This window comes from Mandrillus leucophaeus, unplaced genomic scaffold, assembly GCF_000951045.1.
Source record: "Mandrillus leucophaeus isolate KB7577 unplaced genomic scaffold, Mleu.le_1.0 Scaffold833, whole genome shotgun sequence".
Classification (NCBI taxonomy): Eukaryota; Metazoa; Chordata; class Mammalia; order Primates; family Cercopithecidae; genus Mandrillus; species Mandrillus leucophaeus.
The window spans coordinates 176,793-188,614 of NW_012109064.1; the positions used below are offsets into that span (position 1 = coordinate 176,793).

The 11,822-nt window shown below is 38.7% G+C and overlaps 1 protein-coding gene and 1 long non-coding RNA gene across 2 annotated transcripts in view; one reads left to right on the plus strand and one right to left on the minus strand.

Annotated features, from left to right (window-relative positions):
- LOC105530618 (chromosome unknown open reading frame, human C9orf41) overlaps window positions 1-3,872 on the plus strand; it is a 45,064-nt gene extending 41,192 nt beyond the window's left edge. The window contains exon 9 of the mRNA XM_011968245.1: window positions 826-3,872. Coding sequence (XP_011823635.1) covers window positions 826-927 — 102 coding nt within the window. The 3' untranslated portion in view covers window positions 928-3,872. The remainder of the gene's footprint in view (window positions 1-825) is intronic.
- LOC105530617 overlaps window positions 1-11,822 on the minus strand; it is a 48,384-nt gene that overhangs the window by 11,298 nt on the left and 25,264 nt on the right. The window contains exon 2 of the long non-coding RNA XR_001004673.1: window positions 8,677-8,774. This is a non-coding gene — a long non-coding RNA (uncharacterized LOC105530617). The remainder of the gene's footprint in view (window positions 1-8,676; window positions 8,775-11,822) is intronic.

Genomic DNA, 11,822 nt, shown 5'->3' on the forward strand with positions numbered 1-11,822 from the left:
GAGGGGACTGAAGTCTAAATATGAAATTCATTTATGTTTTATATATGCCTTATAAGCATAGCCCAAAGGTAATTTTATACAATATTTTAAAATTTTGACCACCTGCACATGAAGTCAGATGTGGAATTTGTCACTTGTGGCATTATGTAGGTGCTCAAAACATTTTGGATTTTGGAGCGTTTCAGATTTTCAGATTAGGGATGCTTGACCTGTGTTACTTAGCTTCCAGAATTATAAGGATTTGGGATAACGTGTACATAAAGGGAAAACTATACTTTCTGGTGAAATAGCCTTACAGTAAATGGTAGCTGATCATTATAATACTGTTCTTACAGACTCTCACTTATAGATAGAAAGTAGAGTAGGCTCTGGGGAAAACAAAAAGGGGCGGGAGGGCAAGTATAAGAGGGATATTCACAATATGTCCTTGTCCTTGTGTACTGCTTCATCTTTTTTAAATTATGTGCATTACTATAAAGTTTTGTGATATTTTGGCTATTGTGTTTCAGTTCATTTATTTAGAAGCCTTCCATTTTAGAAACAATAGATTTGTTTTTAAGAATGACGAGAAGCAATATATTATAGTAGTTCAAAGTTCGAGACTGCCAGAGTTTGAATCTTAGTTCCGTCACTTATTAGTGTGACTGTTCTTTGTAAAGTGAGACTACTAATATTAATAGTACCTCTCTTATGGGGGTAGTTGTATGTAATAAATGAATATGTTAAAATAGTGCCTGCCACTGATACATATGTGCTCAGAATTTGTTAGTGGTGTGGTCATCATGACTGTCATAGTCAGTATTATGATTATTGTTTGCATTGCAGGTGGAAAAAGAATCTGTATTGTCAACATATACTGTGAATGATCTCTCTATGATGAAATACTACTATGAATGTGTCTTGTTTGTGGTCCGTAAGCCACAATAATGGTCTCAAGTGATACCACCTGGAAAAAAGTTTAGTAAGAACAAATGCTGAAATAAACGACTCAAAATCAACTATCAGTGATGACAGGACACAACCTCAAATCAGTGGTGCCTTCTTATTCCTAACAAAATTTAGAAATAGTGTCTATTTTCTTAATATGTCTATTGCTTTTTCAGAAATATACTATGCCATGCAGATTTGTACTACACAAGTAAAAATGGAGGAAATGTCTTGAAGTATACTTTTTCCTTGAAGCCCAGATTGTGTTTCAGTAGGAAAAAAACCTAATCTCCAGTGTCTTCATGATGCTATCCATTGCAAGTCTGCCGTATTAATGACTAATAATAGTATTGAAGTCCATAATAATCTTCCTTTTTTTGTTGTTTTGTATGCATTGCACATGTAACTTTTAGAAGAGTCTAAGGATCCTCAGTCATATTCAACATCTGGAGTTGGGACTTTGTTCACTTTCAATCTAAGAAAACTACGCGTAAAATGTGTCTTTTTTTTTTTTCTTCAGAGACAGGATCCTGCTCTGTCTCCCAGGCTGGAGTGCAGTGGCACGATCATAGCTCACTGTAACCTCAAACTCCTGGACTCAAGCGATCTTCCTGCCTTAGCCTCCCGAGTAGCTAGGACTATAGGCATGTACCACCGCGCCTGGCCTGTGTCTATTCTTCTATCATTCAGATTAATTTAATTTTGTATTTTCTAGCTCAGATGAACTTAAAGAAGCATCAAACATTTCTTTTTTATGAAATGTTAAATTTAATAGCATCACAGGCCGGTAAAATATATTCAAGTAACTGATAAATTATCAAAGTCTTTTGGCCACAATAAACTGAACACTTCATGAAAGCATACTCATCATGGATCTCAACATTCAAAGTGAGAAATAAAAAGCCTTTATTAAAAGTAGTGCTAGGAAACAGAGAAAATAAGAATAAAATTTACCCATTTGAAATATATGATTTTCAGACTCTAAATGAATACAGAGTTTGACAGTGTGATGTTTACAATAATGTCTTTTCTTTAGATTATCTGGATTATGAAAGCAAGCACTTTTTTCATTAAAACAATTATATACTAGGAAAAACTGTCATAATAGTATTAATGTGGGGAATTTTGATTATGAAATTCAGGGATAAATTACTGCCCATTGTCTGTGTCTTCAATATTGTAAGCAGCAGCCATCATGTAATTTCAGATTAATGCCAATTTTGTTCCCTGATAGATGGAGCTTAAACAGTATATGCTGCTTTAAATTTCTACCTCTAGCAGATCTTTATTGGAGGGAGTTTTCCTTTGTATTTTTTAATGTATGTTATTCTGTTTCCAGTAGCTTGGAAAGTAGAGATGACTAATGTTTTAGCCTTTTCTTGGAGAAAAGGAAGAACTCTTCTTGAATATTTTCACAGATGATTGTGATTGCTTTAAATGACCTCTGTGGCAATTTAAATTAGATGGATTTAATCTCAGTAATGTGCTGGTCGCATAAAAGTCATGTTTTAATAGGAAAACTTACTTGTAAATGTTTAGACCTTTGTTGTCACTTAGGCTAGGGAGTCACTACCCTATTTGGCATCTTACTAGTTGGGGGGACCTTTTCCGTGTACAGTGATGGGACTTTCGTGACCTTTACTCTCACTATGCAATAGAGGGTTTCATGCAGTTGATTTGACATGTCAAAATTGGGAAAACTGTTACTTTTTTTTTTTTTAAAGATATCTCTTTTTTGTGTCCCTCAGTACTTAGCAGATGTTCATTTGGTGGAAATTCTTATTACTTACATGAATGAGTTTGAATTTAGTGGCAAGGAAGAAAAAAACTCAAACTATTGTTTTTAAAGAAGAAAACTTGCAAAGTACATAAGTATTTTTTAAAAATCAATTGAACAGAAAGGAATGCATGCTGTTTTTGAATGACTTAGACATGCTTTTTATTCACTGACTAGTATACACTTTTTTACAACTTGTATCAAAACAAATGATCTTTGTTTTTGTCACAGGCAAAAACAGGTTGACACTGGTGGGTTGGCTTTATTAATTTTTTTTCTATTAGGTTTTCTTTAATAATGTTACATTTCTAAATTATAGCATATGTTTTAGTTAATTCTGAAATCAGTTACTTCATTTGTTAATTTATCCCTTGTATCATGAATATTGTTTTTTAAATGTTCTATACAAATTTGCATCACTTTTTTTCTTACAGCTTTTGCAGTTAATATATTCTAAACTTGAAAATGTGGTATCAATCAGTAATAGAAGTATCACTGGAGGATTTATTTAACTTTGTATTTCTTAATTTTAGTCCTAGCTACTAAAGTATGTAAGCCTTAAAGTTTAAAATGTTTTTCTTAAATTAGCTGTATACACATACATTTTCATTTACTTTGTGAAATGCGAGGAGATAGTCCATTGTGCTTGTGTTTTTTTCTTTAATTTCCATATTCTGAAGCAGTGCAGATATAGGGTATGCTAATCAAGTGAGCAAGGTGGAATATGTACAATATAAGGAGAAGCTGTATAAATCACAGTATAAAATTATGAAGTTTGGTAACTGTAAAATGTACTGTATTTATATGTAACTCTCATTCTAAAAGTTGCCACAAAAGCTGAATTGGAAGCTTCATGTCTGCATGAAATTTCCTATATTTTTAATGTGTATGATGAAATTAATTTTTCTTGAATATTAAAGTCTGCCAATTGCTACGAAACGATAGTTGCTTGGTTGTTTTCATCTAAGTTAGTGTAACCATAGATGTGGGGATTTTAATGAGTTGAGCATGTATACTTTTGAACTCTTGGATTAGCCTGTTTTTATATGCTTCTAGGAAGTCAGTCATATGAATACTTGGTCTTATAATATACCAGGCCTTATACTAATTATTTTCACTTAGTTTCATTCAGGTTCACCGTAGTAAAGTTAGAATCCACTGAGGAAAAGGAATAATCTTGATTTTCAGTTTTGTTAAATAACAGAAAAAGAATTCTATAAAAGGAACTAGTAGAAGAAAGTTACAGGACCAGCCATTAGTGGGATGAGCACTTAGATCTTCTGGGTTCATTTTCCTGAATGATTGTGATCTCAGGCAAGCCACTCTTGGCTTGTTTCCTCATCTGTAAGAAAGGATTGATACCATCTATTTCAGATAGTTTATTAGGTCATATGAGCTTTTATATATATTTTTGTGTGTATGAAAGCACATGATAGACAGTTACCATAAATGTAATTTCAGTCTGTGTTGACTGCTATCTAGTGATGGAAAAAATGAGGATTGTTAACAGGACATTTTAATTATCTTATGGTGACCCTTTGAAAAAGGTTTCCGTGGAATCCTGGGGAAAACAGTAAAAAATGGTAGGTACAGATACAGATTCCAAAAGTTTGTTGGGAATTATAATGAAACATATAGTAGGTAATGGGAGAGGGTATAATTAAAATTTAATGGCATGTTACTCCCACTTTTATTAACCTGCTAGCACATCCCTCTTATATATGTTTGATTCTTTCTCTTTGATACCTATTTAGATGTGGGATCTTTCAGTCAGTGTATATGTGCATTTTCAGTTAAAAGTTGCCTTTCAGAAGGGACTGCACCAATTTACATGCCAGGAACAGTGTTTAAAAGTAACTTACATCCATTCCCTGGCCAGTACTGGGTATTGCTGAGCTTTTCATTTTTGTCAGTACAGACATACCTCATTTTATTCTACTTTGCTTTATTGCACCTTGCAGATACTTTTTTTTTTTTTTACAAATTGAAAGTTGGTGGCAACCCTGCATCAAACAAGTCTATATTGGTGTCATTTTCCAACAGCATGTGTTCATGTCATGTCTCTGTGTCAGCATTTTTTAGCAATCAAGTATTTTAAAATTAAGTATGTACATTGTTCTTTTAGACAAAATGCTATTGCACATTTAATATGCTACAGTATATTGTAAACATACTTTTATATGCACTGGGAAACCCCAAAATTTGTGTGACTGTCTTTATCATGATGGTCTGGAACTGAGTCTGTAGTATCTCCAAGGTATGTCTGTATAAGAAGTGTTATCTAATTTGAATATTCATTTACTTAATTGTTGGGAAAGTTAAGCAATTTCTCTGAGTTTGATGGCCAAAGAAAAGTGTTTTTAATCTGCCAGTCTATGTGATTTAATGTGGCAGACCTGACAGGTCATTGGCAACAGCTCCAAACCTAATTAAAACATAGTGAGGTTCATCAGGGAGAGTACTGGCCACAGCCATCAGGATTGTCTTGAGTTCTAGTAATTGAGAGGAGCAGCCACATCTGCTTTTGGTTTTACATAGCTGGCACTGAAGCTGAACAGCAGGAGCAGCTCATTGGACTCCATTATGTTTCATTGTAGCCAAACAATTCGTGAAGTAGGCCCAGAAATTTAGGGGAAACTAAGTCAAGGGCCCCACTGAACCAATGGGATTGCTTTGTGCAGTGGAGTTGGCCGTACAGTTTACCTCCAAAAGGATAGCTGCCGTTTTTTCATGTAGGAACAAAAAGCTGCCACGGTCAGGCCAGCTATGCTATTTCTCTTTGACTAGCGAGGCTTGTTAGATTCTTTTCACCTTGTTAGTTATTAAGTCCAACCACCACGAAATGGGGATGTCAAGCCAAAGAGTCACAAGAGCTACGTTAAATCACATTAAGTTTCAACAAAAGCTTAGCAGGTTAATAGCTGCCTTCTATTGTTAACATATAAAGATGTATGTGGTGGCTGGGTCAGGCAGCTGTTGCGATTGTTGGTATTGAGCTGTTGCCTCTCTGAGTACTCAGGCAGCCATTAAGTCTTTGAAACTTCTCCTGGAGGCCTATATTACTTATACTGGACCATCCGGGGAGGGGGGTCAGTCTGTGTAGTATTCCTTGAGAGTGAGATGGAATAAGATATAGACCAAGAAGTGCAGGCATAAAATCCATGAATTCTATTATACATATATTGAATCTGTCCAAAGAGCCCTGGTGACATTATTTTTGAGGGGTCCAGCTCCTCGTCAAAAACTTGGGGGCTGGGATAGGACAGAAGGGAGTTGGCGCTTCCTCTAGTTTAACCTCTTGCTATTTCAGTAAGTGATTAAAGCTTTGACTGTTCAAACTGCCAGCTCAACTCTCCCTGGCCCCTAACAATTTCAGGTTTCCTTCCCCACTCCAAGCCTTGTCCAAACCCTATCAGTTGAATTAAGGTGACTTTTTTCCTGTAGGAACACAGACCAAGAAGTTTAACATGCATCAGGTGCTACAGCACAGATGCCAAAAGATCAGGTTATCCCCCAGCTGGGAGTTCCAGGTGGCAGAGGAAGCTAGTCTACAATGACAGAAGGAGCCATGGTGGTGGGGAATAGAGTTCATCTGCTCATAATTGTTATATCCACGCAATTGTCGTTAGTATACCTGAGTGTTTATGCTTACAAAAAAATAGTGTTGCCTATTTCATTGTGTGAAGTGGCCTACAAAGTGTTCTCTTGTGTTTTTATGTTTCCCAGTGGTGGTGGGGAAGAAATTTGATTGTCAGCGTTTTTTTCCATTGACCACTGTCTCCAGGTTCAGTGCCTGAGCACTGCTGCTACTTCTTCCCCCATCTATCTCCAGCATCCAATGAGTGTCCAGCTTCTAAGACCCCTTACTTTGGTGCTGATCATAATCTCAAAATACATAATCCTGAATGTCAAAATCCTGAAATAACAAAATCTTTAAGGTCTAAAGTCCCTAACATCTAAAATTTCAATAGATTAAAATCTTTGAAATTCTGTGAGACAAATTCTGGGGAAGGGATTAATGTGTTTTCAGTTGTATGCAGTGTACTTGCATCATGACAGGCAGAACTATTACCTTGTTACTGTCTTTACTAGGAAATTACGGTTTAAGGAGATTCGTATGGGTGCCAAGTTGACAAGAAGTAGACTTGGGGACATAATTTTAGGTGGCAACTTGCCTGGATTAAGGAATACTAGAAACCTAGTAAGACATTATTTTCAGTGTATCTGTGAGAGTCTTTCTAGGGGAGACGTGTATGTGAGTCTCAGTGGACTAAGTGGGAAAGATCTGTCCTCATGTTGGCAGGGGCCATTCACTCAGCCAGGGGCCTATAGAGAACCGAGAAGGCAAATTAGTCCCTCTCAGAGCTGGGACAAATGTTCTGTTGCTGCCTTGGACATCAGAAATTTGACACCACAAAGTACATTATCACAGCATTAACTGTGTGTAAGCATTGTGCATGTATGTAAAAATGTAGAAACTTCCTCAATAAAGGAAGCGATGTACTCTTTATATGTCTGCATTTGTCAAAGATAAAATTTCTGAGAATCTTGGCTCTTTGGGCTACTGTGTATGTGGTGGTGACCCATTGAAGGGTTTTTTTGGGGGGGGGTGTGTGTGTGTGTGTGTTTTGTTTTGTTTTTAAGACAGAGTCTTGCTCTGTCGCTCAGGCTGGAGTGCAGTGGCACCATCTCAGCTCACTGCAACTTCTGCCTCCTGGGTTCAAGCGATTCTCTTGCCTCAGCCTCTCAAGTAGCTGGGACTACAGGCACCCACCACCACACCTGGCTAATTTTGTATTTTTGTAGAGACAGGGTTTCACCATGTTGGCCAGGCTGGTCTTGAACTCCTGACTTCAGGTGATCCGCCCATGTTGGCCTCCCAAAGTGCTGGTATTGCAGACGTGAGCCACCATGCCCAGCCAAGTTTTGTTTTTTGTTGTTGTTTTCTTTTGAGATGGAGTCTTGCTCTGTTGCCCCAGCTGGAGTGCAGTTTTCATGATCTCGGCTCACTGTAATCTCCACCTACTGGATTCAAGCAATTCTCCTGCCTCAGTCTCCTGAGTAGCTGGGATCATAGGTGCCTACCACCATGCCCGGCTAATTTTTGTATTTTTGGTAGAGATGGGGTTTCACCATGTTGGTCAGGCTGGTCTCAAACTCCTGACCTGAAGTGATCTGCCCGCCTCGGCCTCCCAAAGTGCTGGGATTATAGGGTAAGCCACTGTGCCCGGCCCCCCATTGAAGTTTTTGATTGATCTCATCAGAAGACTTATGTTGTCTATCACAGTATTTCAGATGACTGCAGTTATAAAGCTGGGTGTATGCTTTTATATATTTAGCTTTTTCACCCATTTCTTTGTGAATACAGTTCATCTGCTCATAATTGTTATATCCACGCAGTTGTCATTAGTATGCCTGAGTGTTTATGCTTGCAAAAAATGTTATTTCCTATTTCATTGTGTGAAGTGGCCTACAAAGTGTTCTCTTGTGTTACGTTTCTCAAATCCCCTTTTAAAAATGTATATAAATGTTCTTGAGATAATTTTTAAGATTTTTTTCCCTACATTATATTTCCAAGATTTTGAGATTTTGGGATTGCAATTTTCTGGATTTTTAGACTTCAGGGATTTTGATCTTTCAGTATTTCAATATTTGAGATTATGGCATTCAGAATTGTTTTTCAGGATTATGGTCCAAACTTCTTTTCTGTCCATGCTCACGCCACTGTGTTCTGCCCTGCAGTCTTCCAGCTTTGACCGCTCCAGCACCCAGAGCCCTGTCCTCATTATAAGCCAGGTTGGACTGTTGACAGGAACCAGGTGTTTGGCTTTATACTATTAGGCAAGGCATTTCCTTCACTCACTTTTAAGTGGCCACCCATGCTCAATTCAAACAAATTAACTTCTGTTTTCAGGTCACTCAAAGCTCTATATTAAATACTGAAGCCTTCATTCCTGACAACGTTAATTTACCTTTGAGGACTCTCCACCTCAGCAGTCACAGCCATACCGCCTTTTAGCTGGTACCATGGGACTTGCTGCTCTGTTGTCATAACATTTCTTCTTTCTGCCTCGAAGAGAGTGAGCAACAATGAAGTTATTATTTGGGTAACTTATTTCAGTCCTGCTTCTAGCAGCTCAACATATAAACAGGAAGAAGTAGGGTCTCCTGCCAACTGGGCAATAGTATTCATTACTGGATCTTGGGAGTCTTATTTTCTTGAACTGGCCTGCAGATCCTTGTCCTTCCTAATCCAGAAATCCATGTCTGTCAGCATCCTTCCTTTCTCAACAAAATTGCTAAGTCTGCTATTTGAGTTTACCCTATTTACAATCTAATGTGTTAGTCTGTTTCCTAGATGCTGGTAAAGACATGAAAAATTACACAAATAATACAGAGAGTTCTATTCTCATCCAGCTTCCCCCAAAGATAGCATTTTAAGTAACCATATTATTAAAACCTTGAAGTTGACATTGGTACAATACTATTACTAAACTGTTGATAGACCTTGTTTAGAGTTTACCAGTACTTGCATGCACTGTTTTTTTTTCCCTTATTTTTTCACTTTTAACCTACCTTAATATTTAAAATGGGTTTCTCATTAATAGCACATAGCTTGGTCTTGCTTTTTAAATTTTAATTAATGCATAGTATTTGTACATATTTATATAGGGCACATGTGATATTGTTACATGCATAGAATGTGATGATCAATTTAGGGTATTTGGGGTATCCATCATTCCTATATATTAGGAACATTCCAAGTCCTCTCTTCTAGTTATTTTGAAATATATAATACATTGTTGTTAACTGTAGTCACCCAACTTTGTATCAAACATTAGAACTTTAACTGTGTGTTTGTACCCATTAACCAACCTCTCTTCATAGCCACTCCCACCCATATGCCCTTCCCATCCTCTGATAGCTATCATTCTACTCACTACCTCCATGGGGTCAACTTTCTTAGCTCCCACATATGAGTGAGAACATGCAGTATTTGTCTCTCTCTGCCTGGCTTATTTAATGTCCTCCAGATCCATCCATGTTGCCGTAAATGACATGATTTCATTCTTTTTTATGACTGAATAGTATTCCATTGTGTACGTAGACCACATTTCCTTTGTTCATCTGTTGATGGTCACTTAGGTTGATTCCTTATCTTTGCTGTCAGTAGAGCTGTCAGAAACATGGGAGTGCATGTATCCTTCTGGTATACTGATTTCCTTTGGATAAATGCCCAGTAGAAGAATTGCTAGGTGGTATGGTAGTTCTATTTTTAGTTTTTTTCTCTATTGTTTTCCATAGTGGCTGAACTAATTTACATTTTCACCAACAGTTTGAGTTCCCTTTTCTGTATATCCTCACCAGCATCTGTAATTTTTTGCTTTTTAACAATACTTATGCTAATGTAAAGTGAGACCGCATTATGATGATTTATTATTATTGCATCAGTCAACCTTTAATGTTCAAAAAAGGCATGGATGCAGAGCATAGTAGATGTGGCAGGGTCTCGGGCCTTGGTCCAGAAATGAGGGAGAGATGAACAGAAACCAGACACTTTCAACTGACCACACAGTCTGGGAGGGCAGGGAGAAACAGATTTGGACATTCATAAAAAAATAAAACCTAAAATCAAGCACTCCATTTTGTGCCCATTGAAGAGTTTGATATAGGAAACTCAGTCACCACCCTGGAGACTGGAGGGGAGATCCCCCCTCCCCTGCCAACATCAAAAAACAAGCTTGGCACACACAAAGGGCTTAGGGAGGGGCATTCTGCCTCCCCACCAGCCCCAAGAAGGGACTTGAAAATAAAAGAATAAGCTGGATTCCCTACCCCTACATTGTCAACCCTACACATGAGAGTTTTGAAGGCCAGCCAACTAACGACAGGGGCTGCTCTAAGAGAACACCAGAGGAATGAGAAAATGGAGGGCTAAGCAGGAAGCAGACAGGAGAAAAATGTAATGGAAAAAAAAAAATTCAAGCTAATCCTACCCCCAACATCCTCCTATCATGATCTCAGGCAGGAAGAACAAAAGAAGGTAATCCACAAAGACACAGCCCTTACTTAGAATTTCTGACAGACAGCAAGACAAGTCTGCTCCCCACTCCCACACACCACACACAGACACATTTCAGGGCGCCCTAAAGAACGCATCCCCACCCCACCCTCTGCCCCAAGCCATAGAATCACAGTTCAGTGGAGTATTCTCCTGGTGTTAGATCAATCCCTCCACTTTCCTTCCTATCCTTTTCTCCTTGACAGTCCCACCACAGTCCCCCTGCAGCCTCCTGGCCCTCCCAGCATCCACCTGGGCCAGGAAGAGGCAGCTGCACAGTTTTAGTTCCACCTCCAGAGACCTATTTCTTTTCCTCAGCCCTCCTAGTCTTTTGGCCTCGTAGTCTGTTGAGGGCTTTTTCTTTTGTATAGGGAAAAAAAGAGAAAAGGGAGAGGTGGGAGAGATTTTCCTAGTGCAATACAACCAAAAAATATTTTTAAAGTATTGAAAAACAAATGTAAAGCAGCCTTCTTCCCCAGGCAACTGAACAGAAAGGTTTGGTTGTGTTGACTGCCACATACACATGAAAACGAATATACAGTCCATGCAGTAGCACAGCCATTGGAGAAGACATCCTGATGTCCTGATTTGCCCCAGTGCAAAACAGTCCTAGCAACGCCCCCTGCTTGCCATCACTGCCACCGCCACTGACATCTTCACTGTGGCCACCTAGCCTGACTTGAAGAGGATTGCAACTTGACTCAAGTAAAAATAGATGAGGTGCTTTGTCTTGTGTGTGACCTAGCTGCCAAATTTCGGCCCACGATACAATGCCAGGTAGGGCTATATTTCTTGTCAAATTCCTTCTTGATATAGGCTGCAATGTCCTTCTCTATGTTGTACTTCTCCATGGCCTGCGTGGCGCAGTCAATGACATCCTGTTGCATATCCTCAGACGTGTCTGCGGTCTTGATCACTGCCTTCCAGTCAGACATCGTGACACTTCACGGAGGCGAGTCCGCACGGGCCCATGGGGAGCAGCGATGGCCTAAGGCAGAGCGCAGGCAGCGGCGGTGACTCCTGGGCTCCTCCTGCAGCCACTGCCACTACGGTCTC